Genomic DNA, 27,296 nt, shown 5'->3' with positions numbered 1-27,296 from the left:
CAGGAATAAAAGCAGATATTTCTTTGTGAAAGCCCATTTTTCAGAAACAAATACAGATGCTTTTACAACAGCACATCATGATCCCAACAGCACATCATGAGAACTGTATTAAATGCTATTGGCTGCTTGGAAGAGAGTTCATTCTGGGCAATAACCTGCCAACTGAATTGGGTATCAGTAGTGAGGCTGCAGTTATCCAGCAGCAATGAACTCATTGTGCAGTAGGACAGAATGTGGCCCATGACTGGTGGAAACTGTCAGTGTCTCTCTTAGAGACAGCATATTGCCAGCCTTTGTTTTGGGCGGTTATGTGACCATTGATGAAGAAACCATCACTTTGTTTGGACAATATCAAATCTTCTATCGCTGATTATAGAGTATATAGAAAGTGGTGGTAAGACAACTCCAAGTACGGACATGACTTGACTCGTCACCCTGTGGATGTCACAAAGACTGCACTACAGACACTGGTAGACTGTTACCTACCAATACAACCGATTCCTCTGCACAGTAACCTGGCCTGAAACCTGACAGAGATGGCACCTGCTGTTCTGATAGATAATTTCCCCCATCCAGAGACAAGGAATTTACATGCATACTCATTCTGCTAGATATATTTTTGGCACATAATGCCACTGTTCACAAAATATTCCAGTTCCACTTGCCAGAGACTATGGGTGAACTGAAATAGGTCAGGTTCCCTCCCTACAAAAATAAACCTGAAGAGTCATTAGGGGCAAGGCTACTATTTAAATCACTGGTATTTTTCAGTAACAGTCATGAATGGGTTATGGGCAAAAAAACAAAAAAAAACAAACAAAAAAAAAAAAAAACAAAGCAAAACTCACAGCCTGTAACGTGTTCATGACTTATACCGTAAATACCCCAACTAAATCATAGTGGAGGGGAGAGGGTGGAAGGGGACACTGTCAAGGAAAGACCCGGGGGTCCTGCTGCTGGGAGGAAGGCCCAGGGGGTCAGGGCTACTCTGGCCACTGCAGGGTGAGGGAGCCTTGGGAGGACAATAGCTGCTCAATTTGCTACTCCTCCAGTCACCCCAGGACCGCTGCTGGGAGCTGCAGCTGCTCCGGCTGCCCTGGGACCGCTGCTCAGGCGGTCCCCAGGATCAGCTGCATCGGCTGCTGCTAGGGCAGTCTTGGAGCCAGCTGCCCAGGGCTGCCAGAGCAGGGGCTGGTGCAGCGGGGCCAGGGTCACTCCAGCAGAGGCTGATGCGGCTGGCTGCAGAGCTGCACCAGCAGTAACTGGTGTGGCTGTCCCCAAGGCTGCCTGAGCAGCTGGCTCCAGGGTCAGCTGCCTGGGTGGTCTTCAGGTCAGCCACACTGGCCACTAAAGAAGCCACAGAGATCACAGGAAGTCATGGAATCTGTGCCTGCCATGACCTCTGTGACAAACACAGAGCCCTAATTATGGGCATCATCCTCCACCTCTAGACTGCTCACAGGTAGAGTCCCAGAGAGCTCAATCATCTTCCTTCATATTATCCAGAATATATATGAAGCTCTTGTGAGAGCTAGCAATTCAAAAGGGACTAACATGCCAACATTAGGCTGAAGACAACCAGTTCTACACCTCATGTAAAACAAATAGAGTGCTTACGGTGGACTTCAACCACCTAAATCAAGACATGTCTACACTAGTGAAAAACTGGGACTAGCTAATATAGATCTCTTTTCCTAATCTAGGCAAACCCTACTTGGGGATACATCTAAAATCTACCTGGAAACTCAAACTGGTGCAGAATACAGCAGCTCACTTAGTAAGTGGTATGTCTCATAAGGAGACCACTATTGCATTCTAGGATTTGCATCAGCTGCCTACTGGTTAGCCAGTGTCACTTAAAGGTAATGGTTTTAACCAAAAAAAAAGCCCTAAGTATCTCAGAACCTATCTAAGGCTGCTTTTGTGCCCATGTAATCTTGTCACAGCTACAATCATCAGGACCGAGAGGGTGCCGACAGCAAGGCACAATCTGTGAGGGGACACAGACTTCGGAGTTCAATGTACCCTTTGGTTTGAAACAGCTCAAATCCATTGGCCATGAGGGTATGCTGCAACGCACTTCTATTTTCCCTGGCTTTGGGGCAAGAAAGGGTGCATCTTATAAGTCTATCGTCATATCACAGGTGACATGATGATGCACCTGGAAGATGTTGGAGTATTCTTGTGCCACTGTAGCAAAGCATTTTCAACACAGTCCTCCTTTCCTTTCTTGTTCACATTTTTAAATTATATTAGCATGACCCTGTAACTCGAAGGAGGTTCCCCTTCACAATGCAATAGATTTGTGGTGGTAACATCCAAGCTGCTGTACCAATCTACTGAACAGAGTTTTCTGTCCATTTACAAGAGGTATATGATATTTCAGTTTTTCACAGAGAGACAAGTCTATGTTTCAATGGAATAACAATGGGAAATTTCACATTGCTTAGACAGATCTTACCCTTCATCCATAGCTTACATCAAACACAGCTTTGTTTTACAGAAAAACAGAGTGATTTTATCCATAAAAATCATTTGTCAAATTTCATAGCTATCCCTCCTCTCTAAATCATGCTGACCACCTTGTGACACTCCCACAAATGAAGCAGAACTTCACAGCCCTTTTCCTAAAAAGGATGTTAAAACTATTCAAAGTCAGCAATATCTTTAGAAACTTGCAAAAGTGAGTTAGTAAAGCAAACAGGAGCTCTAGAATATCAATTTGTTTATATAAATTATTTCTCCCTTGGGTCCTATAAGCCTGAAAATCCCTCACTTGTCTTCCACCAAGAACTATATATCACCAATCTGCTGACCAAGGAGAGTTAGATAAAATTCCCTCCAACACAGTAACATTTCTCCTGAATTAGGCAAAGGAATAGCTTCTCTCTACATCACTTACAGCTTGGGGACAAAACATGAACTGGAATCTCAACTAGGTTGAAACAATTGGCAATTTCGTCACCCTCTCCCCATTTCACTAGATTATTCCAATACATTACCAAGTATAAATTTAAAGTGGACTGCGTTGTATCAGAGATGATCAAAAACTACATACTAGGAAACATACAGGAATTCAGTCAACCAAGTAACTTACCATCTTTGTTCAGCCATTGCTTTCTTTGTCTATAGAGGAGGAGTTTGTTGTGAACATATGGCAAAAGAAGCTTGACACACCAACTTTCCACACCAAGCTTGTTTTCTACCAGGACTATAGGGCTTCGGTTATACCTGGCTTCAGGACAGTGTATTAACCCAATTTCATCTCTTAAAAATAAACACAAGTAAAATATAAATTAGACTACTTATTTGCTTTTACCAGCTATTACTCTAAAGTTAACAGTCTGCCTACTTCTCCCATTCCACTTAGCCCATATTTTCCCCCCTTTTCTGATTTCCATGTCTTTTACCTCTGCCCGCCTTCTTGGTTCTTGAACTTCAGAGGTGAGAATACAGAACCTGGAAGCCTCCCACATATCCCACTTAAATATGCCTTCCTAACTAAATGCCTCATGCAGTAAAATTAACTTCACAAATAAGCTTCTTAAAATCTCTCTCAGACTCTATGAAGAGGGCAATGGAGTAAGTTTTGTTTTTTATCAGCTACATTAAGTAAGAGGCAATGGTTGCCAATGCGAGGACCTCAGACATCTACAACAGAGCCCATAGCTATCCCCTTATCTTTTAGAAGAAAGTGCTAGGCAGCTCAGATCTTCGAAGTGATCTAGCTAGGCAACTTGATTCATGATAAAGCTTTGCATCCTGGAGTGTGTAGTCTCCACAGGCTGCATCTCTGTTCCAGTATATGAAAATTAGATGTGGCCCTTGAGCAAAGTTTTGTCAATCTTGCATTGAGGCTTCAACTGGAGACCAAGTTATATACTGTACTTATTCATATGGACAAGATATACGTCATAAACCTTGCAAGCCTGTCATGCAAGTTTACCAGCACATGCTCAAAAAAACCCTGTCCTGTCGATATAGTTTATTTACCTCTGCAAGAGGTGGTAGCTAGGTTCACAGTATTCTTCCATAATTTAGCCCTGTCTACATCACGGATTAGGCTGGTTTAACCATGTTGATCCGGGGGGTGTGTGGATTTTTCACACCCAAAAATACATCGCTGGGTCAACTTAACTTTTTGTAGCTCTGGGCTCAGCGTGAAGCAGCGGAAACTGTTATGAGCAAGGTTACAGAAGAACATAAGAATGGCCATATTGGGTCAGACCAAAGGTCATCCAGCCCAGTATCCTGCCTACTGACAGTGGCCAATGCCAGGTGTCCCAGAAGGAGTGAACCTAATAGGTAAGTGATCTCTCTCCTGCCATCCATCTCCACCCTCTGACAAACAGAGGCTAGGGACACCATTCCTTACCCTTCCTGGCTAATAGCCATTAATAGACTTAACCTCCATGAATATAATCTAGTTCTCTTTTAAATCCTGTTATAGTCCTAGCCTTCACAACCTCCTCAGGCAAGGAGTTCCACAGGTTGACTGTGCACGGTGTGAAGAAGAACGTCCTTTTATTTGTTTTAAACCTGATGCCCATTAAAGGTTGTGAGCTCTTTTTGTTAGAATATCACTAGGTTCCACTATCTCTGTTCACAGACTGTTACTGGTTCACAGACTGTTACTGTCCAATTTTTAAGTTTTAACTATTTTTGCCTCTTTAAAAAACAAAAACATGTGACCACAAGTTATACCCGTGTCTTCGTTTCAGAGTTTACAATCTGAGGTTGCATTAAACAGATACACAGCATGCAAGTCACAGGAAGTGATAGTACCGCTCTACTCACTGCTGGTTAGGTCTCAGCTAGAGTACTGTGTCCAATTTTGATCACCACTATATAGAAAGGATGCAGAGAAGCTGGAAAGCATCCAGAGGCAAGAGACAAAGATGACCAAAGGGATGGAACACAAGCCATACGAGCAACGACTGAAGGAACTAGGTAGGTTTAGTATGGAAAAAGAGGAGATTGGGGGGGGGGAGACATGACAGCAGTCTTCAAATACTTGAAAAACTGCCACAAAAAGATGGAGAAAAGTTATTTTCTCTTGCCATAGAGGGAAGGACAAGACGCAATGGGCTTAAACTACAGCCTAGCAGATTTAAATTAAATCTCACTAAAACTTTCTAATTGTAAGAACAATAGGACAATGGAACAGATTGCCTCTGGAGGTTGTGGAAGCACCTTCACTGGACATTTTCAAAAAGGAGGCTAGATAGCCATCTGTATTGGATGGATTAGACCGGTGCTCCCCAAACTTTTTACCTTGCGCTCCTTCCCCCTTATCTCTGTATACCCCCACTCCACAAGGAGCTTGGCCACAGCTCCAGGAGGGGGAATGTGGACAGGTATAATAGGGCCGGCGGCTGGGTCCCCAGGCACAGGGCGGCACTCCCTTCCTTTCTCTTGTGTGGGCTGGTCTGGACCCCAACCTCATCCTCTCAAAACGTTATTCTATGTTCCTCCGGAGGAGAAGGGGGGTGCACCTAGGGTGACCAGATCATAGAAATGAAATATCGGGATGCGGGGGGAAAAAAAGCCGTTTCGCAGGGGCCAGGGAAATTAGCAGGCCCCGGCCACACCGCAGCCACGCGCGCTGCCCTCCCTGTGGCCCCAGGCATATGCGGCGCTTCCTGCCACCCCGCCAGGAACAAGCCGTGCCTGGAGCGCAGCAGAGTGGGAGAGGCGAAGGGCTCCGGACACCGGCAGGGGAGAGTGGCTCGGGGCAGCACGAGCAGGTCATGTAAAGTTTTATCGGCTCTCCCCCCTCGTCCTGGCTGCTCAGTTGAGCCCCCCCCTCCATCTCCCTCCTGGGGGAGCAGTCCCTTTGCCAGCCCCCTTTGCCCGCCTGGTGCTGGAGCTCGTACTCACCACCAGCTCCAGGAACTGGAAGCCGAGCCACCACCCCCCCTCCATCCAGGCTTGCGCCACCATTACAGCTGCAAGCCTGAGAGGGAGGAGGAATGGCACTGAGCTGGGGGGAGAGGGGAACTCGGCTCCTTACCAGGCCTGCGGCGGCCAACGAGACATGCTGGCGCAGGGTGGGGACGCTACCCCCCTACAGGGGTGAGGAGCTGGCCTAGGTCACCCTCGAGCCAATAAACTTTACCTGGCCAGCTCATGCGGCCCCGAGCTGCTCTCCCCCGCCGCTGCCAGGGTCCAGAGCCCCAGAGCCCCCTCGTCTCCCTCCAGGCTTGTGCTGCCATTACAGCTCCAAGCCCGGGAGGGAGGAGGAAATGAAATGCCATGTGCTTGGGGAAGAGGTGGGGCCAGGGTGGGGATCAGGGGAGGGATCCAATAGGGGAAAGAGGGGGCAGAGTCAGGGGAGGGCGAGAGTCCCTCCGGGAGGGCAAAATTGCTTGTTTTTCCAGTGTCCCAACCGCACATGGGTCGGGACGCAGGGACAAAAACAAATATCGGGACAGTCTCGATAAAATCGGGACGTCTGGTCACCCTAGGTGCACCCCACACATTGAAGACCTCTAGTTTAGACACAACAAATTTCGCATCTTGGCAGGGGGTTAGACTAGATGATCCTTGCAGTCCCTTCCACCCTCTGATTCTATTAATTTAACTAGACAAGACAGACAAGGGAAGTATTATTACACCATTTAATAGGTGGGGAACTCAGACAACAGAGAAACTGAATTGAGCAAGGTCACATAAAGAGTCTGTGGCAGAGCCAGCAATAGCACCCAGATTTCCTGAGTTCCAGTCCAGTGTATGACCACAAGCCAAATACTGCAAATGAATTTTGCCTAGAAAAAAAAAGTGGTCAAGACTTCAGTTAGACATCACATTAACAAAGCCAAAACAGGAGAGCAGAATTAGGACAAGGACAGTTCCCAACTCTCTGGGATCGAAAAGATATTCCTCTTCACCCATCAGCAGCTGTAGCCAGAAAAAAAAAAGTTTGAAAACCACTGAAGAAAAATTGTTGATGCCTACAACCAAACGGAGCTGGGGATGAGGGGTTTGGCCTGTGGGAGGGCCTCAGGGCTGGGGCAGGGGGTTGGGGTACAGGAGGGCGTCAGGGATTAGGGGTTTAGGATGCAGGCTCTGGGATGGGGCCCAGGGATTAGGGGTGCATGAAGGGGCTCCAGGTTTGGGGGGGGCTCAGGCAGGGGATTGGGGCACGGGGTTATGTTGGGTGGCTCCCAGTCAGCAGCACAGAGGGGGTACTAAAGCAAGCTTCCTGCCTGTCCTGGCACCACAGACCGCGCTGCACCTCGGAAGTGGCCAGCAGCAGGTCTGGCTCCTAGGTGGAGGTATGCAAGTGGCTCTGTGCAGCTCTCGCCCGCAGCCACCGACCAATGGGAGTGCAGAGCCTGTGATCGGGCAGCACGTGGAGCTCTATGCCCCCCCTACACGCCCCAGGAGCCAGATGTGTTGCTGGCCATTTCTGGGGCACAGCACAATGTCAGAACAGGTAGGGACTAGCCTGCCTTAGCCAGGCAGCACCGCCAACAGGACTTTTAACAGCCCTTTCAGTGGCGCTGACTAGAGTCACTGTGACCCAGTGCCTTACATTCCACAACCCAGCAGTTTGAAAACCGTTGCCCTACATCACCAAGATTGCTGGACAGGACACCGCTTTGTAAAAACTAAGGCCCTAGTCTACAAATACTTAAGTGTTTGCATAATTTTGCTGATGTGAGTAACCCCATTTGGCTTCAATGGAACTACTTGTGAGTAATGTCATACACAAGTTTAAGTGTTCATATGTTTGGGGCCAAAGAAATTTTGCAATACATTTTACAAGTTATACAGATGCTCAAGAATAGAACATAATATGCGGAGACATTTATATTTCAGTAAAAAAAAAAGTAGGTTGACTCAGCAAGACAAGTCAACATGAGTCTTAGGTTGGACTTTTAATTACATAAGAAATAAAAAGTAAGTTTGCTTTTAAAAAAACAAAAAAAAAAAACAACCTTTTTCCTCCTAATTAATTAAAAACCCAATATGAGAGATAACAACTCAGTTTTACATTCAGCTTAGAACTTTACTTTTTATTGTCTCTTAGTGAATTTAGTGCCCAAGAATTTTATTGTCTTAGTGAATTTAGTGCCCAAGAAGCCTACTTGAATTCTTGAGAGGGTGGGTGTTGACCTATCCAGAATGAAGGGCCCATCCACTCAACTGTGTAAGGATGAAAGGTTCAAAAGAAGAGTACCAGATGGGGTCATGAAGCAGAGAACCCTGGGCACCGCCACTGCTCTGTGAAGGAGTTGGTGAACACTGTCCAGAGGAACTCTGCCCAAATGTGTAAAAAGCCTAGGAAAAGAAAGAAGACTCCACAATCACTGATCACCCACCCTGTTGAGCATCACCAATCCATCAGTCCAGGGACTTATCCTGGCCAGTGCTAAGGTTAAACTGAGGTCTTATGACTTGGTGAGGCCACAGATGGAGTACCCAGAAATGTGAAGAAAAATTAAGCCAGAATCTCAGCAGAAGGTTCTGGAGGAGTCAGAAGATGGGCTGCAAGCTGGCAGACTGGAGGTAAGCACGTGCTAGGGTCTCCTCCCAGCAGAAGGGGTAGGCATTGGTGGGCATCTGTGAACCATGTCAGCAAGTGCCTATGTTCACCTTAAGAAGCCCAGTTTGACAATCTTGGGCACAGGAGTCCCTTGTTTATCTGTAGAACAGTTATAACAGCAGCAATAGCTTTCCCACACTGTCCTACCAATAAGTACCTACCCTGACCTGTAGGGATCACACTTAAGCGTGTTATGTTAGGTCAGTATCAAAGCGCATAAACTTTTACTTCTAACCTACTTTTCTCCATGAAGGCAGACGACAACAGCAGCACATCTTAACAAGATAAGTGTTTGAGTCTGGTACCACTGAAATCAAAGGGAGTTTTGACAGCGTAGAATGTGAAAAGCAGCAAGAGCCCTTCTTTAGATTGTACACAAACATTAACTGTTTACTGTGCATTATGCCTCACAACCCTAAAGGGAAAGTGTATGGCTAAATCTAGTTTTAAAAAGGCTTATTTCTGACAGCACCCATATACTATGGTTTAAAGCCTGGCTACCTGCCAACGCCGCTAACCACATTTATGTAATCCTAAGGATTTCTGTCACCTAAAGGAGAGTTACTGTAGCTGTGCTGGTCCCAGGACACTGGAGAGACAAGGAGAGTGAGGTAGTATCTTTTACTGGACCAATTTCTGTTGGTGAAAGAGACTGGCTTTTGAGCTACACAGAGCTTCAGCCCCCATCCTACTATAAACACTACGTGAGTGGACCTCTGAGCCAGGTAGAGTCCATTACAGGACTGGGGCCTCAAGGAGGCACGGTCATTTCAAAATTTAGATTTCTTTAACATTATCTAACATTAAAGGGAATGTTTCCATGCATTTAGAAAAAAAATATCCAGTGGAAGAATCCCCCCACTTAATACACATATAAATTCTCCCATATTGTGTTTACAAATAATGGATTATTTCACCCCAGTGCTGCACAACAGACTGTGTCAATCCAACAGAATAAAAAACAACAATGGAAAGATCTATGATTTTTATATTGTGCCTATCACCATGGTATGCAAGAGCCACACACAATCCCAGAAGAAACCATTTCTACTATTCAAGACGAGCAAATAAATAAAAAGTCAAAAAGTATAAATAGTGATGCAAAAATTAAATATTTATAATTTGTCCTGTTTCATTAATCAGAGATGTTTTTAATAATTGAGGTTAGGAAAGCATCAGAATAATAACCGGACGGTGTCCCTTTAACCTTTCCGACCTCAGGTATGTCATAACTGATGCAATAAGCCAAGTTTACATGACTGCGAAAGACGTTAACCTAATTAAGGCCGGCGCCTCGGGGAGTCAACAGATCCAGAGGCCAGCCACAGCTGACTTCATCTGTGCGACCTTGGGCGAGACGGGTGAAAAGGGGGCTCCTGGAGTCAGGGCCTTACCCCTCTGGAGCCCACTTTCCCCAGCTGCCATGCTGGGATCACCTCCCTGGCGGGGGTGGGGAGAGGCGCCAGCAGCGGTGTCTGTGAAGCGCTCAGAGCCCCTCGCAGAGAAAATGCTGGAGCAGGGCAAGTCTCACCGGCTGGTTGTCCCAGCCAGGGGTGCTCGTCCCGCGCCGGGGCGAGGGGCTGGCGAGAGGAGCGGCTCACCCCCACTTTGCTGAGGCCGGGCGCTGTCCCCGGCCGGGGCAGCAGCAGCCCCAGAGTTGAGGGTACTGCTGCCCCTGCCCCGCCCTTAGTCGGCGCCTCCACTTACCCCTGGGGGGCTGCCCCGGGGAAGCTGGAGCCCGGCAGCCGCCCCGCAGCCCGGCGAGCCCCCAAGCCGCACTCACATGTGGGGGTTCCGCTTGAAGGCGTTGTTAAGGTCCTTCACCACCCGCTGCACCAGCACCGCCACCTCCTCCGGGGACTCGGCCATCTTCGGCCCCCGCCACCGAGCTAGGCTGGGCTAAAGCGCTTCCGGGTCGGCGGCCCAGCGAGGAGGAACGAACCGCTCCCTGGCAACGGCGGCCACCTCGGCCGGGCGGCAGCAGCGGGACAGGCAGGCTCGCCGCGCTCAGCCAGGTTACCCCTCTCCCCCGCGCTCCAACGGCCGTAATCAGAGCAACGGGGCTTTAAAAGAGCCGCGGAACCGCCTGGGCTCTTCCGCCAACCGTCCTGAGCCTGCGGGCCTCCCCCGGGTGTGCCTAGCGTGTCTGGGGTGGAGCTCGCCCTTGCACCAGCCTGACACCGCAGCCGCACAGGCAAGGGCATGTGGCGGCTTGACGCGGGGATCCGGAGGAGACGGTTACCTGAGAGGATGAGGCCTTATAGTAGCTTGTGCCGACAATTAAAAACCAAATCCCGTGTGTCCTCTGGAGGAGGGGTGCGGCGCAGCCTGCAGCCCTTGCTCTGCAAACATCTATGTGCTTCTGTTTGCGAACAGGAGTAGTCCCATTGAAATCGGGGTAGCTCGCGTGGGTAAGGGTAATGAGCACAAGCATACGCGTTTGCAGGAGGCCCCCTGCCTCTTGTAACGCTTGCTTCGTGCGCCCTGGTTTTTGTTTCACACGCAGGCTTGTGGTTTTGGATCTTCTTTCCCAAGCTGTTTAAAGGAGATTTGGGGGGAATCATAGCTATATGATCGGCAACCATCTTCATCGCTAAAGTGAGACCCCTCTGAAAATGCCCTTAAAATTAGTTCGAAATAGGACTTGGCTGGTCTATTTTGCTGACTTTAAATAACCCTGATGATGCTTCTAGTTGAGAATTGTTTTAAATAGCTACTCAGTGGTTCTCAAACTGGGGGTGAGGACCCAAAAGTGGGTCATCACCCTGTTTTAATGGGGTCGCCAGGGCTGGCATTAGACTTGCTAGGACCGAAGCCCAGACCCACCAGCCTGATGCAATGAAGTTTGAGAACCCCTGAGGTAGGTAATTCTGTCACTTTAAAATCTTGTTTAGGGTACCAAATAGATCAAATAATGTTTGTAATCTTAACATTTTCTTAAAATTTTGACGATGAAGTTTATTTTCCAATATTACTCTTAACTTGGAAAATATGAAATATTTTATTGGGATGTAATAGAAACAAATGAGTGCCTTTTGTTTACTTCTCTGTGGGCTATAGTGAGAGAAATAATTGGATTGTGGATCATGTGATTTGGTATCAACAGCTTATATTGGCATTGCAATGATATTTACTCAAGGAAGGAATTCATAGGTTGCTGTAGTGAAATATATTGAAAATACTAGCAGCTTTATGAAAAAAGAGAAAACCTGATAATTTTTATAGGATAGAATCTTAATATATTTTGCTATGGCAGACATCACCAGAAGGTAACATTACGGTTGGACCTGTTCTGTGCATGACAAACTCAGAATTTAAACACTCCTCTTGCTCGCCCTGTCCATTAAATATTAGAGGGGTTGGATTTTTGATGGTGTTTTATCTCTGTTCTTTTTAAAAAATTTGTACTTTAAGAATATTTTATGATTTTTTTTTCCTGTTCAAGGTATGGTGTAAATAACACTAAGCATTACTTTACCTGTGGTCACTTTGCATGCAGCTCCCATACAATACATTTTCTCTGTAAGTACAATGTTGAAGAATATTATAAATTGCATACATTAAAGTGATGTTGAATACCTAAAACATTATAATAAAACATATCCTAAACCTAAACCCTACATTTTTCAAAATGTCTACAAAATATAAACCACTATCGAAACACAAACGAGAAAAAACAGTTTGATATACATAAGTAAAAAATATTATCATAGAACAGCCAAACAGTGTGAGTTCTGGGATTCTTAATAAGTAGTCATGGACAAACTTTCTTTACTCCAGGATTTTCATTGGCGAAAACAATTTCCATAGGCAAACAAAAGCCACCCAATAAACAAGCAAACTTACACTACCACAGGCATACCAGATGTCATGTTTCAGCCTACTTTTTATTGCTTCTCAAAAAATCTTAGGCTTAAGTGTCGTCATTGTCTGAATTTGAGAATATGTCAATATTAATATAAAAGGCATAAAAATTTGCTTTTTAATATGGTTCATTTTCATCTCCTGGTTATTTGTCCTCTTGTTGCCTTGAGCTGTGTTACAGTCCAGGCCATCCTTCTGCTGTAGGATACAAGTAACTCATTCTGTTTAGAGTTATCCAAATCCTGAGAGAGAACATTTGGGCCTTGGCATGGTAGCACTTGAATCAGTTTCACACTTGATGTACAATGTTGACTGCATTGTCCACTTGGAGTTGAGATCGCTTGTGACTAAATTTAATTCCCTTCTTTTTCTGCTGGTGTTCAATAGCCAGTCCAGTTGCTCACTCAAGTCAGTAACCCATTCAGGTCATGCATACACACAGACACTAGCATGATGGGCTACCCTATTTTGGAACTCCAAAAATATTCTTAAGTGCCAGGACCTGATTCTTCAAACACTCACTTAAAGTTAAGCGTCTGTGAATAATCCCATTGACTTCAAGTTAAAGTTAAACAAGTGCATAAGTGTTTACAGGACAGAGGCATTAGGTGTAATGTGCACTTAAGAACTTTTAACACAGCTTAATATGCTTTACATTCAAATTTTTGGTTACTGTTTTAAAATAATTAACTGTTTGTTCCCTTCCCTTCAGTTCTTTAATTTGACATACAAACGAGCAACAGTCATGTTAATGTGCACTTGCTCATTTGTATGTAAAACTAGCAATTTATATATTTGTTATTCTAATAGCCATTCTAATATACCTCTACCTGGATATAACGCGACCCGATATAACATGAATTCGGATATAACGCGGTAAAGCAGAGCTCCCGGGGGGGGAGGGGGGCTGCATGCTCCGGCGGATCAAAGCAAGTTTGATTATAACGCGGTTTCACATATAATGCAGTAAGATTTTTTGACTCCCAAGGGCAGTGTTATATCGCGGTAGAGGTGTACCTAAAACATAAGGGCTAAACTGTGCCCTCCAATATACATGTATATCTCCCATAGACTTCAGAGGGAGTTATGATCATTTATTTGAGGGTAAAACTTGGCTATAAATGAAGATTTTAATCTTAACAACACCACAAATCTATTGTATTTCATTGTAATTTTCCAAAAATTATAATTTACTACTCTTATGTAGCCTGTAATGACTAAAATTGAATGTTGTTATTAAATTAAACTTTAGTCCTTTTTGTCATTTGAAAGCTTGCAATGTCGTCGTCGTCATCATCCTCTTCATCCTCACCATCACCACCACCAAGGCGACCTGGTAGACCTACCATATATTCCCCATTAGAAAAAAAGAGGCGGAGAAAGAGTCTAGAGAGAAAAAGGGCTCAATCAAGGATATGTATAAGAGAACAAATAGGAAGATGGATGTCACTTAGGGAAACGCTTAATGTCTTCTCACATGCTGAAGTTGCCAGGTTTTTGCTGGACTTGTAAGTAATTCAAATGTCCTATAAAATATCATTATCTAAACAGAAATGTGAATTTTATTCTGATTGGTTTCTTTTTTATACTTTCATATTATTTTGTAATATAGATATGACACTTATGAAAACCGAGATGTGTGCAAGGAATCAGAAGTAAAAATACAGGAAGCAGATGGAAACTCAACATTAAATGCAGAAAAGGATGTGCCAGAGACCTCTCTAACAGCAGGCACTGAAAGGTGACTTAAAATCTTTTTTTAATTTTTTTCTCTGTTTTTTCCATGAAATTGTGTAAAAATAAAAAACAGTTGTCAGTGAAATAACTCCCATTCATGTGATCATTCCTCTAGGCCAGGGGTTCCCAAAATTGGTTTGGGGCTTGTTCAGGGTAAGCCCCTGGCGGGCTGCAAGACCCTTTGTTTACCTGAGTGTCCGCAGATACGGCCGCTCGCAGCTCCCAGTGGCCGCGGTTCGCTGTTCCTGGCCAATGGGAGCTGCAGGAAGCGGTGGCCTCGCCCGCGCCATTTCCCGTAGCTCCCATTGGCCGGAACCGGTGAACAGCGGCCACTGGGAGCTGCGAGCAACTGTACCTGCGGACACTCAGGTAAACAAAGTGTCTCACGGCACACCAGGGGCTTACCCTGAACAAGCCCTGAACCAAGTTTGGGAGCCTCTGCTTTAGGCCATGATGCCTCCCCTCTCATGGGACTGCTCTTTTGTGGGCCAAAGCTAGGTTGATGTATGTGTGAGTGGTTGGAATTAGGATCTTAGTCCTGCAAGATACTGAGCAAACTAAGCTGTAGGATGAGTCCTGTCAATTTCCTTGTAAATTGAGGGAGCTCAGCACCTTGCAGGTCTGAGTTCCTGATTTCTACTAATGCAGCCTATAGATAAAGATTTATACAGCACTGTGAAAATACAAATAATTACATAAGTACTGAGCATTAGAGTACTTTTTCTTCTCTCCCACATCTCTAATCTCTCCGTAAACTCTCCCTTCTCCATCACCTCCCTAGCAAAATGCCACAGAAGGCCACCAGGCCTGCCTGGAATTCCATTCTTGATCTTAGATAATTAGTCGATTCTGCTGTGTCTTCCAAGAAAGTGGAGGTTGCTCTATCCTTTGCAGTCAGGCCTCAACTCAGTAGGACATTCTGCATGAGAAGAAGAAAAGGACTTTGCCTTCTATGACTCATGTAATTCTGGATAATGTGATATTAGTCCTGCCTTAGCACAGGGGAATGGGCAAGATGACCTCTTATGGTGCCTTCCAGACCTACATTTCTATGATTATAATAGGACTTTTACATAATATTTTACAAATTTGAGTTAACTGTGTGGAAGTCCATAAATATTCTATATGCTAATTTTAATTTTCAAATAAGACAATGAAATTTAAAGAAGAGGTTATAAGTACACTGGGCAATAGCACATTTACATTCAGTGCAAAAGAGATCAGGATAAATAGTTCTGTTGTCCAATGAATGGATTATAATTTACTCACTTTTTAGTGATTGACCCTCCTGTCCTTCAAAGTATTTATGAATGAGACTTCTTTTGTGCATTAACTTACTGCATACAGCTCTTTTGGCCAAAACTTTAAAATCATGTGTGAATTCACTATGGAAAGTGTCTATACTAAAAGTTCAGTGTTGCACAATTTGCATTGCAGAGGTCCAATGTTTCACATCTGAAGGCATGGTGGGTTTTTTGGATGGTTTGCTTTATTATTTTATATAATGAGATGATGTAAGTAGCTGAGAAACTTGCATCTTGATTATGTGGTATATCCATGATTTGCTACAGGGTGAAGAATCTCAGGAACATAGAATTTTATTTTCAAAGGTACACTACATTAAAATGTTGCTTCTTTTTGCTAAATTTATTTAACAGATTACTATGTGAAGATTTAGAGGATGGATCTACAGACAGTTCAGGAGAAGAGCGCACTATTGATAATGAATTTGACCTTTCTAAAAGGTAAGTGTATTTTAAGATACTATATTGTTGTTATATTTGGTATAACAGTGTATTAAAACTGGAAGTACTAAATAGAAAAGGTCATATATATTATTTACCATCCATCTAAATTGTTTGTTTAATTGTAAATGTTACACAGCTTGTTAGTGACTTAGACTGGTCTGACTCATAGTAATGTTCGCTTTCTAATTCTCATGCACTGAAGCTCTGCAGTGTAGTGTTTTAATCTGTTCCTATTTAAATGACAAAAACTAATTCATGTTAGGCTTTCGAAAATCTCTTTTTTTCCTTCTATATTTACCTTTTTTTAAAAACAGCAACACTTGAACCCAGTTTTTTTCAGGGTCTAAATTACTCAGTGTGTCTTAATTCATGTGATATATTTATAATGCATTCTAATTGTCTGTATTTGTTTAGTTTTTCTTCAGTTAAACACTTGAAAAATGTGTCTATAGCAGAGGATATATTGGGTATTACAGATGAATGTGATGATGGGTCACAAGGTGACTTTATAGAAACCTTTGAGGAGACAACTCATGATATGACTTTGGATGACACCCAGGATATTTCTCATGAAAAAATTCACATTGTTTATGAACGATCCCTTCTTCAACTAGCCAAAAAAATTGTTATACCAAAATGTATGTTTTGTGCTGGTGAAGTTGATATTTCTGTACAGCCTGTTTCTTCCTGTGTGCATTTGATATGGGTGAGTAATATACCTTGTAAATGTCTCTCTCTCTTGCTAACTAATTCTCATTATGATAATAGTAGTTTAATTTTCCGTGGTCCTGATCCTGCAATCAGATCAACATGTGCAGAGTCCTGTGGAGTTTCACTGACTTAAATGAAACCCCATGCCTTCTGCACAGTATCCCTTTGAAATTAATTACTTCCACAAAGGTCAGCCCATGTGGGTCTAATTGCAGGAGTGAGACCTCAGTGTTTATTTTTAATATCCTGGGACCTGTTTCTGCATATCCTACTTTGGTCAATAGTTCTCACTTGCTCAAGTAATCATGTTGAGCCCAATGGGATTACTCAGATGAGTAAGGACTACTTACATGAGTAATGATATGCAGGATAATTTCCTATGTTTTCTGATGTGAGCTTTTTTTATGTCTTTTATTTTATCATATATAATATCCTGTCATTGAGTGGACATACTTAAATAGGGTCCAAAATGTATATATTGTAAAGTCAAGCTTTCAAAAAACTGAAGACCAATAAAAAATATTTCCAGAAGTAAAAAAAAAAAAAAATGAAATAAGCAAATATTATTCCTGCAGTCTCTTTGAAACCCTGGCGTTGCAACACTAAGAACTGGAAAGTGAAGGTGACTGTTTACAAGAAGCTAAATGAATTCATTGATTTTTTTTTCCCATTGTTCCAGTTGAGAGACATGTAAATAGTAAATAAAATCCTTTCATTTTTAAGGAATTGATAGTAATATATGTAAGATACTTGGTTATCAGTGTGTTTTGTTTTGTTTTTTTTAATTAAAAGTGCCCCTTTAAAACTATCCATATAATTCTAGATCTAATTTTTAGTCTTATGGCTTGTTATAATGCAAACAATAAGTTCACAGCCTCACTTCTTTTTGTTTTATTCTTTTGCTTAATTTTCAACATGTCTAGAAATGTAGTGCAGGACATATAGCATTTGAATGGTCTTCTCAACCTTTGGTGAAAGGACAGACCCATGCAGGAGACCTTGCTTTATCTGCTGCAATCATACTGTCAGGAAACAATTTTGGAAAAATTTCACAAATGGCAAACTTTATGAAGCTGACATTCATAAGTGCAAGTACATTCTTCAGAATGCAACGTCACTTTATTGTTCCAACTGTAGAATCCTTCTGGTGTCGAATGAAGCAACACATTTTAGAGGAACTACATGGGAAGGAAGTAGTCATTATGGGTAAATAAAGCATTTCAAAACTTAATTGTTTTTTGGATACTTCATCCAAATTTGTTCCTTGTTGTTTTTTTTTTAAGTATTCTTACTGCATTTATTAAAATAGGTAACTTCGATGTTATTTCTCTCAGAATAAAACTCTTCTATTTAATTCTTAATGTGCAGGAGATGGACGCATGGATGGCCCTGGCCACTCTGCACAGTATTGTGCATACTCATTCATGGATTTAGAAACTAAACAAATTTTAGCTATTGAAATAGTGGATAAACGCAAAACGCAACTGAACTCCCCATTTATTGAGAAGGAAGCCTTTAGAAGAGGATTACAAAAGTTGTTGGATGAACAGCTAATGGTCAAAGAAGTTGTTACTGATTCACACACTCAAATCTCTGCTTTGATAAGTAATTATCACTCTTAACTTCTTACTAAGGCGCTACAAAACTCTGTAAGTTCAAGACATACTATTAGATAATTTAGGCCCAACATTTGACTTTCCTGAAAAATCATCTCTTTGAAAATATCCATTGGATTTTCAGTTTGTATTTTTAAAAAGAAATCCATTATACCAATCTCTGAAGAATTAAAACTGTGGTTCCATTTTTTATGTGACTAACGCAAAAAGAATGTTTACTAATGTTGCTGTCCACTATTGGCTTCCAGTAGTTACTAGCTGGAGGTCAAATGTCTTCCCTCAGAACTGGGAGTGCAACTCCCAGTAATGTCAGTTGGAATTGCCCATAGATATCTGAAGAGAGAGTTTGGTCCTAGCAGCCCAGATTTTGCTTTAACAAATAAGTAATTATTACTTTCACAAGTAGTCCCATTGACTTCCATAAAACTGTTTCTGTAGGAAAGGATTTCCAGCATTTGTACTTAACACTGTTCACAAAGCACTGCTGAACTAATCGGTGATACTAGTGTATAAACAAGGAAATAAATAAAAAACGGCATTTTAATGTCAGTTTCTTAAATATACAAGGTAGGAAGAATCAATATTTCCCAGATAGGAAGGACATAATCAGTAAGGAAAGACACTTCACTTTCAAGTTTCTAAAAGGGTTTTTCTGGAACTGGTTGAAAAATGAGGAAGCTTTCTATGGAAATTTTTTATTTTTGGCAGAAATTCAAAAATTAAAATCGCTGCTGCATGATCTCATGAGAGCTGTAGTTTTGGCTCCTCAAGTTCTCATTCTCCTCTATATACTCATAGATCATTTCATCATCCTATGGTGTACTGAGGTCTTTCTACTTGGAGAGAGGAAGTGGGTGTATTGCATCATAGGAGTCTCTGGCCATGGTGCATTGTGTGGTCTGGCTGAAAATGTGGCCCATACAAGAGAATGGGGACAGGAGGCAACCAAAGTACATCTCCAAGGAGATACTGCAGGAACATTCCTAAATCAAGATATTTTGTTTTTCAGCCAAACTGAAATTTTCTGTGAAAAAAATTTAGTCAAAAATACAATTTGCTGTTGAAAAACTTTTTTAACAGAAATTTTTCAATGAGTTTTAAAACTCTGTAGTTGTCAATGTACTTTTAAGGCTTACGTCTTTATTACTTTTCTACTATATTACTTTAATTATATAACTAGAATTTCAACTTAGTCAGATAACACAAAGTATAATGTGTTTCAAGCTGTATATAAGGGTCAAAATTAGGGCTGTCGATTAATCGCAGTTAACTCATGCGATTAACTAAAAAAAATTAATCGTGATTAATCACAGTTCTAATCACGCTGTTCAACAAGGACGTTCAATAGATTATAATTAATTGACATTTATTAAATATTTCGGAAGTTTTTCTACATTTTCAAATATTTGATTTACATTTAGAACACAGAATACAAAATGTATAGTGCTAACTTTATATTACTTTTATTACACATATTTGCACTGTAAAAATGATAAACAAAAGAAATAGTATTTTTCAATTCACCTCTTATAAGTACCATAGTGCAATCTCTATTGTGAAAGTGCAACTTACAAATGTAGATTTTTTGGTGACATAACTGCACTCAAAAACAAAACAATGTAAAACTTTGGAGCCTACAAGTCTACTCAGTCCTACTTCTTGTTCAGCCACTCACTAAGACAAACAAGTTTGTTTACATTTACGGGAGCTAATGCTACCCGCTTCTTATTTACGACGTCACCTAAACATGAGAACAGGCGTTTGCATGGCACTGTTGTAGGCGGCATTGCTAGGTATTTACGTGCCAGATATGCTAAACATTTGTATGCCTCTTCATGCTTTGGCCACTATTCCAGAGGACATGCTTCCATGCCGATGTCGCTCGGTTAAAAAAAAAATGCATTAATTAAATTTGTGACTGAACTCCTTGGGGAAGAATTGTGTATCTCCTGCTCTGTTTTACCTGCATTCTGCCATATATTTTGTCTTATGGCAGTCTTGGATGATGACCCCGCACGTTGTTCTATTTAAGAACACTTTCACTGCAGATTTGACAAAATGCAAAGAAGGTGCCAATGTGCGATTTCTAAAGATAGCTACAGCACTTGATCCAAGGTATAAGAATCTGAAGTGCCTTCCAAAACTTGAGAGGGGTGAGGTGTGGAGCATGTTTTCAGAAATCTTAAAAGAGCAACACTCCAATGTGGAAACTACAGAACCCGAACCACCGAAAAAGAAAATCAACCTTTTGTTGGTGGCATCTGACTCAGATGATAAAAATGAATGTGCATCAGTCTGCCCTGCTTTGGATTGTTATTGAGCAGAACCCTTCATCACCATGGAAGAATCTGTTCTGGAATGGTGGGTGAGGCATGAAGGAACATATGAATCTTTACAGCATCTGGTACGTAAATATCTTGCAACGCTGGCTACAACAGTGCCATGCGAATGCCTGTTCTCACTTTCATGTGACATTGTAAACAAGAAGCAGGCAGCATTATCTCCTGCAAATGTAAACAAACTTTTTTGTCTGAGCGATTGCCTGAACAAAGAAGTAGGACTAATTGGACTTGTAAGCTCTAAAGTTTTACATTGTTTTATTTTTTAGTGCAGTTTTTTTTTTGCACATAATTCTACATTTGTAAGTTCAACTTTCATGATAAGAGATTGCACTACAGTACTTGTATGAGGTGAATTGAAAAATACTGTTTCTTTTTTATTTTTTACAGTGCAAATATTTGTAATTAAAAAATAAAGTGAGCAATGTACACTTTGTATTCTGTGTTGTAACTGAAGTCAGTATATTTGAAAATGTAGAAAACATCAAAAAATATTTAAATAAATGGTATTCTATTATTGTTTAACAGTGATTAATCATGATTAATTTTTTATAATCACTTGACAGCCCTAGTCAAAATCTATCCAATGGTTCTGGTGATGTAAATCTTGAAAAAAAATCTTAAAATGGTTTGTAGATGTTGTCAGAATCCCTAAGTGGAATAATAGGTCTAACTTATTTTCTGTCAATATCCGTATGCTGTAAAAAAAAAAAAAAAAGTGTTTGTTAGCTAACTCAGGTTAAAATAGCAGTGAAGGCACAGCAGCTTGGCTTTTTAATTTGGATTAGAAGCTTAAAATCAAACTCAGGCTTCCCTAGAGACTTGAACTTAAGATATTAAAAAGCCATGTCTTCACTGTTGTTAGAACCCAAATTAATATTGCAATTTTTTTTCAGAGTAGTCATATCTTACATTTTTGGGGTACAGTGTCTAATGCGGGTGGAAATCTGTGATACCTCTAAAAATCACTAGAAGTGCTGAATCATGATAGAGTGCTGATGCTTGTAAGTTGCAGGAGCTGTTATGTATAATAATTGTAAAAAGAACTGTTGTTGTATATTGTTTACATCAAGTTTTCATATTGCTGTCCAAAAAGGACTGAAAACTAAATTGTATTTGCTTTTATTTTAACTGGCATTATAAAATGTACTTTAAAAAAATTATATACTTTTCTGCTATCAGACATTTGTGTTCAGCAGGCTTCTGTGCTTAACATTATGTATGATCCAGGTGTGTTAAACTGCTGTAGTGATCACTGAGCTTTAAATCAGTCGTGTTTTATATGCTCTGCCAATGTACATTTGGGGAAATTGATGATAAATGAATTTGGAAAAAATAAAATGTTTAATTTTACACAGGGGCTATGAATAAATTGAACAGCAATGAAACATTAATCTAATTATCATGTTTGGTTTTTTTTATCCACAGCAAAGAAATTTCCCTGTATAATCCATTCATATGACATATGGGGTGGTGCCAAAAATCTTGGAAATAAATTAATTGAGGTAACATTTCTCTTGAGTACAGAATAACTATATATTTTGTAGCTACTTGTAATGGTATGATAAAATTGATCATAGTACATTCATAACATAATATTTGGTTTAACATCTCAGGGGACTGATAATAAGACATAGAGTGTTTAACAGGTTCAAATCCAGCCCAGGTCAGAGTGATAGAATGCTATCACTAATGGATATGTGGTCAGCTCTGTGAAATATCTATGATGATCTCAGTTAATTTCTATGGGGCAGATCCTCGGTGTAACTTGTCATAGCTCTATTGACTTTAAGTACCACTGAAGTCATTGGCGCTTTGGCAATTTACATCAACTTAGGATCTGCCTCTCATTGTCCATAGCAGAAAACCCACCATGATTGATCCTAACTGGCCTCCATTTTCGCAGTCTCAGGATACAGGCAAAGAATGAATGGCTTGGAGATGAACTAATCTCTCATCGTTAAAGATGTTTTTTTCTACATTGGGCACATCAGTTGGGCAATGAGGGAAAGCTTATATTTCCAACATCTGTGCTGTACTATTATTATGATAGTTTATATTGTGGTATTGGCCAGGATTTTGAGGTGCTGTACAGAATACAGCAAGACACACTCTCTGCCTACAGAAGTGTTTACTATAGTTTCAGTAGATAAGTAGAGGACACACACACACACAGGCACGCCATTTTGTTTTTAATAGTTATGCATGCCTTTATTTTTCAGGCTGGCAGACAGAAAGATTGTGGCCGTCTTTTACAATGGTGTTCAGATATTGTCAATTATTTCTGGTTTTGCTGCAAGGAAGCAAATTCATATGAAAAATTTATTGTAAGTTGTTATTTAGAGTTAAATTGTAATATTCCAATACACTATTTTACTGCAGTGAATTACATGTTATTATCATGGTTTCTTAACATTGTAGGGAATGTGGTGTGGCTTAGTTCATCATGTGGTCAATGAACATCAGTGGGCTAGTGGAAACGGCATCATTGAGGGACGGTGCAAACATGGTCCTCAAATGGATGAAAGAGAAAAGGAATGGCTAGAAAAGGGAAGCAAACCTCACACTGAAATGTGCAGAATAATTTTGGATAAAAAGTTTCTGAGAAACATCCCATACTTTCTACAGTTTAGGTATAACAAATTTGAATTGTGGATGTTAGGCTGTCTTTGTTTCCTCCAAGTTATTCTCTTCCCTTCCTACTAAAAATGAATGTAGACTGTGTGCCAAAAAAAGATAGTTTTGCATATATACATTCTCATTTAGTAGTACTAAACTATGTAACACAGTTGAAGCTAAGTGAATTTTAAATGTAACAATTGTAATTTAAGAGGAAAAGCTACTTGCTAATAAGTCTTTCTACACTTCATTAATATTTATGTGCTAGTTATATAGAGTGTTCCTGATAATGTTAGTAATGTGTTAAAGATGTTTTTAAAAAACAAATCATATATTTATTTTATAAAGATCCACATTTGATCTGGAACAGTTTCAGCAGCATGTGCATATGTATGCTCCTAAAAGATTTGAATACACCTATACAGTGTACAGAGCAAGATGTTTTTTGGCTGCTATTGATTACAATATGCATTTGAACCGGCAAACCATGCACAATCAACAGAATCAGTTAATGTAAGTCTGTCACTGCACTAATCTATTGTTTCTTTTTTTAGTTAATAGTTGCAGTTAATTATCATTAGCTCTAAGAAATGAGCTTTTATTATTACTTACAGCATTACACACATTTCTTGCTGAGTTCATGGGAATTATGCCAGCAGAGAATTTGGCTTTTTCTTATATTAATACAAAGTTCAGGATTCTACATAATTTGCATGAGAGAGAGAGAACACACAGCTAGAGACGATTCAGCACTTGGACAAGTATGCTCAAAAAGTGCATGGTTCAGCCACAATCTCAGCCTATAATAGCTAGTACGAACCTATGATGCTCACTTAGGGTACGTCTACACTACCCGCCAGATCGGCGAGTAGTGATTGATCCCCGATCGCTCTGCCGTCAACTCCAGAACTCCACTGTGGCGAGAGGAGGAAGTGGAGTTGACGGGGGAGCGGCAGCGGTCGACTCGCCGCCGTCCTCACGGCCAGGTAAATCTACCTAAGGTACTCCGACTTCAGCTATGCTATTCGTGTAGCTGAAGTTCCATATCTTAGGTCGATCCCCCCTCTGACCCCCCCCCCCCCAGTGTAGACCTAGCCTAAGAAGCTCTAGAGAAGTAGTAAATGCAACCAGTTGCTTTTTGACGTTCCTCACATGGTGTTTTTGTCGATCAATTTTATGCTGTGTTTGGATCCCCTGCCCACCTCAATCACTCCTTTATTCAATAATTGTTCAGCTGCAGCACAGAGAAACTTACTACATGCGTCTGATGAAGTGGGTATTCACCCATGAAAGCTTATGCTCCAGTATGTCTGTTAGTCTATAAGGTGCCACAGGACTCTCTGTCACTTTTTACTAAGTTTGACTCTGCAGAATGTCCTAAAGTTAGTCTCAGAAAAGTCACTACACATAGGCCTCGCTGAGTGTGTGAGCATGAATATGAGGAGAGGGGGAATGGGTATATGTGAATATTCTGTCTTGCATCACTTGATGTCAATCTTTTCCTCGGTGTAAACTGGTGAAGCTCCATTGACTTAAATTGAAAACAAAAGGATAGAGACTAATTACATTTTTGCAGGCTTTTAGGGGCTGATCTTGTAGCCCTTTTACTACACAAATTTCCCCACAGAAGTTAGTGTGTGAGTAGAGTTTGCAGGACTGAGGCCTTTAATTTATACATACTGATGGATGAAAACATGTATTTCTATAATTATCTTGTATGTGATGTTTATTAAATTCAGCATTTTTTTCTCCTAATAAAACATTCCCCCCTTTTTATTTTTATAACAGATACCGTAGAATTTACCATAGGAAATCTGGGAGATGGACCTTGGTACCCAAGAAAGAAAATAAGCATTATGTATATACTGATGACATAATGGAGGAGATATTTCAGCGCCGTTTGGGGATGTAGCAAGAGGTCCTGAAGGCGAAACCTCTGAAACCAAATATTTCAAGACTGATTGCAAAATGAATTATACTAATTAGCCTTCTTTCACAATTTAAAAAAAAAAACTTCTCCAGTCTTATATTTATTGGAATTGCCTCTGGTAATGCTTGATTACTTAGGAGAATATAGTTATTTTACCTCTTATTCTTGGGGAGGGAGAAGTGAACTATTTGTAACGGTATTAGTATCCATTTCTGGTGGGGCTGGTTAAATAGTCAAGTTATAATAACTTGCTAACCTTTTAATTGTGTGCCCGTGTGTGTATACACACACACACACACACACTCTATAACTTCTTAATTTTGGGAACAATGTTTCTCAAAGACTAAAACTACTTTTTGATAAAAGTAATATGCACATTGTTTATGTATGATAAATTGTTTTCAGTATGAGTTATATAATGTCATAGATCACAAACTTTTGTATTTATTTCAAATAATCAGTGTCATTAAATAAAAGGATACTGTTAGGTCTGTTGGGCCCAAAATTTCATTTACTTTAACCTTGTTATAATTTGATAATGACTGTATGAATTTACATGGTGGTTTTCATCTTTGCATTGTTTTACTAATATGTAATTAATCCTTACAATTCCTTTGTGGTTTAGGTGTTGTTCTACTGGTGGGAAGCTGAGAAAGGAGTAAAGTGGCTTGTCCAAGGTCACAGAGGGACTTGATGTCAGAACTGGAGCAGTCTGGAATTTATACCTTTTCTCTAAAGTGGCAGTTTCTCAAGATTTAAATTCTCTGTTTTAAATACTTCATTTTATAGGTCTTTCTAAAAATCTGATCTGCCTCTGTACATAGATGACATTAATTTTATCATAATGTGACTTATTTAAGTTTTTTAAATTACTTATGCAGGGCACTGGGGAGAGATGCTCAGGTAGCACGTTTCTCTTTTAGATTTTTCTATGAGCTCATGCCGCGCTAATATGAGGGTGACCCCTTTCATAAATTTTAGTACATGTACACACATACTTAACATATTTTCTGTATATGAAACATGTTCTTTCCAGATGGGTTTTGAGTCTGATTGTGTGGTCAGCCTAGAAAAGGTGTGTTTGTTGGGCTTAACTGGGGCCCATGAGAGCTTTGAAATGTCATGTCTGGCAGGGCTGTGGCAATTTGAGAGATCTATACAAATAAGTATTCTCAAGACTTCAGAGTAACAAAAAAAACCGCCTTGCGGAACTGAATGTCTTTCTTTTTTACCTCCCTTTGACTAATATTTTAATCTACCTGAGTCTTCTTGGTACCATGCCAGAAATCCTATATGAAAGTATTTAACACAAAAATAATTTAAAAATTAAGTCCATGCAAATGATAATATTTATAGTGGGGCTAATTAATTGATAGAATCATAAAAATAAAAAAGCCCCAGTCTTGCAGTTCACTTTGCAAGGGTACTCTGTTATGTCCATTGGTTTCAAAACTGTGAATATGATGGTAAAGATTGACATCCTTGCTCTGTATTTTCAGAGGCACAAGTACCAAGGTTCAGTTTCAGCAGCTGCTCCTATTTTTTATCCCATTTTTTAAAGATTTATTTTGGCTATATTTTCTATCCAACAAAAATTTAGTAACAAAGGTGACACAGATGCTCCAGACATTTTTGCTGTACTGTATTATTGCTGTGCACTTTATTTTTCTCTTAGTTACATATAGTACGTAGTATATTAAGTCCTGAATATTAGAGCAGTTTAAATACACACTTTTCAGCTGTTCAATGGGACAAACTAAAAGTTAGTCTGCAACTTGTTTAAATATTTAAAGTGCAGCTCTAATTTGAAAAGTGAATGAAAATGGAAGCATCTTACTCCACAGATCCGCTCCTGAATGTATTCAGGGTTTTATTTGTCCACTTTAATGACAAAAAGTAAGTGTCCATTACATTTTATTCCCATTATTCCAGCAGGGCCAACATAACTAAGAAGGTAAAAGAGTTTGAACTAGGTTTCTCTTCCTTTTTGATAATAGAATTCTGTGCCAAGTTCCAGTCTGTTACACCAGTGCTACCCTATTAGTGACAATGTAGTTCATTTACTGGTGAAATAAGTGGTTTTGCACAGGTGTTGCAGTTGCAATATTTTGTCCTATAGCGTCCTCATTACAGGTGCTGATGCACAAAGGGCAGAGTGACTCTCGTTTGCAGGGCCAATAG

General features: G+C 40.8%; 2 protein-coding genes across 5 annotated transcripts in view; one reads left to right on the top strand and one right to left on the bottom strand.

Annotated features, from left to right (window-relative positions):
* The window catches only part of PTAR1 (protein prenyltransferase alpha subunit repeat containing 1), a 49,445-nt gene extending 39,003 nt beyond the window's left edge, over positions 1-10,442 (bottom strand). For both annotated transcript variants that reach the window (XM_030566280.1, XM_030566281.1), the window contains exons 1-2: positions 10,335-10,442; positions 3,098-3,267 (exon numbers count right to left, since the gene is read on the bottom strand). In XM_030566280.1, coding sequence (XP_030422140.1) covers positions 3,098-3,267; positions 10,335-10,420 — 256 coding nt within the window. In that variant the 5' untranslated portion in view covers positions 10,421-10,442. The remainder of the gene's footprint in view (positions 1-3,097; positions 3,268-10,334) is intronic.
* A 1,517-nt stretch (positions 10,443-11,959) lies between these two features.
* LOC115653280 lies at positions 11,960-26,214 on the top strand. 3 transcript variants are annotated; one of them, XR_004000897.1, is made up of 13 exons: positions 11,963-12,073; positions 13,688-13,923; positions 14,028-14,156; positions 15,811-15,897; positions 16,315-16,606; positions 17,535-17,817; positions 17,980-18,216; positions 21,995-22,071; positions 22,789-22,893; positions 22,988-23,199; positions 23,534-23,698; positions 24,974-25,233; positions 25,741-26,214. XR_004000897.1 is itself a non-coding variant. In XM_030566278.1 (12 exons), the coding sequence occupies exons 2-12, from the start codon at positions 13,694-13,696 to the stop codon at positions 25,095-25,097; spliced, it is 1,941 nt and encodes a 646-aa protein (XP_030422138.1). In that variant the 5' UTR covers positions 11,986-12,073; positions 13,688-13,693; the 3' UTR covers positions 25,098-25,683. The 3 variants fall into 3 exon arrangements, 2 of the variants coding, with proteins under 2 accessions (XP_030422139.1, XP_030422138.1); XM_030566278.1 differs by lacking the exon at positions 25,741-26,214 and having other exon boundaries at positions 11,986-12,073; positions 24,974-25,683; XM_030566279.1 differs by lacking the exons at positions 22,988-23,199; positions 24,974-25,233; positions 25,741-26,214 and having other exon boundaries at positions 11,960-12,073; positions 23,534-23,631.
* The last annotated feature ends 1,082 nt before the right edge of the window (positions 26,215-27,296 follow it).

Source organism: Gopherus evgoodei, chromosome 6 (genome assembly GCF_007399415.2).
Source record: "Gopherus evgoodei ecotype Sinaloan lineage chromosome 6, rGopEvg1_v1.p, whole genome shotgun sequence".
NCBI lineage: Eukaryota > Metazoa > Chordata > Testudines > Testudinidae > Gopherus > Gopherus evgoodei.
The sequence above is the reverse complement of the archived record's forward strand: the minus strand, read 5'-3'. Positions and strand labels throughout refer to the sequence as shown.

Excerpts from the sequence above, each read along its gene's own strand:
- LOC115653280 (XM_030566278.1), top strand. The coding sequence starts at position 13,694 with ATGTCGTCGTCGTCATCATCCTCTTCATCCTCACCATCACCACCACCA. Across the intron at positions 16,607-17,534 it reads CCTGTGTGCATTTGATATGG|AAATGTAGTGCAGGACATAT; the intron begins GTGAGTAATATA and ends CAACATGTCTAG. Across the intron at positions 22,894-22,987 it reads ATTCATATGAAAAATTTATT|GGAATGTGGTGTGGCTTAGT; the intron begins GTAAGTTGTTAT and ends TTAACATTGTAG.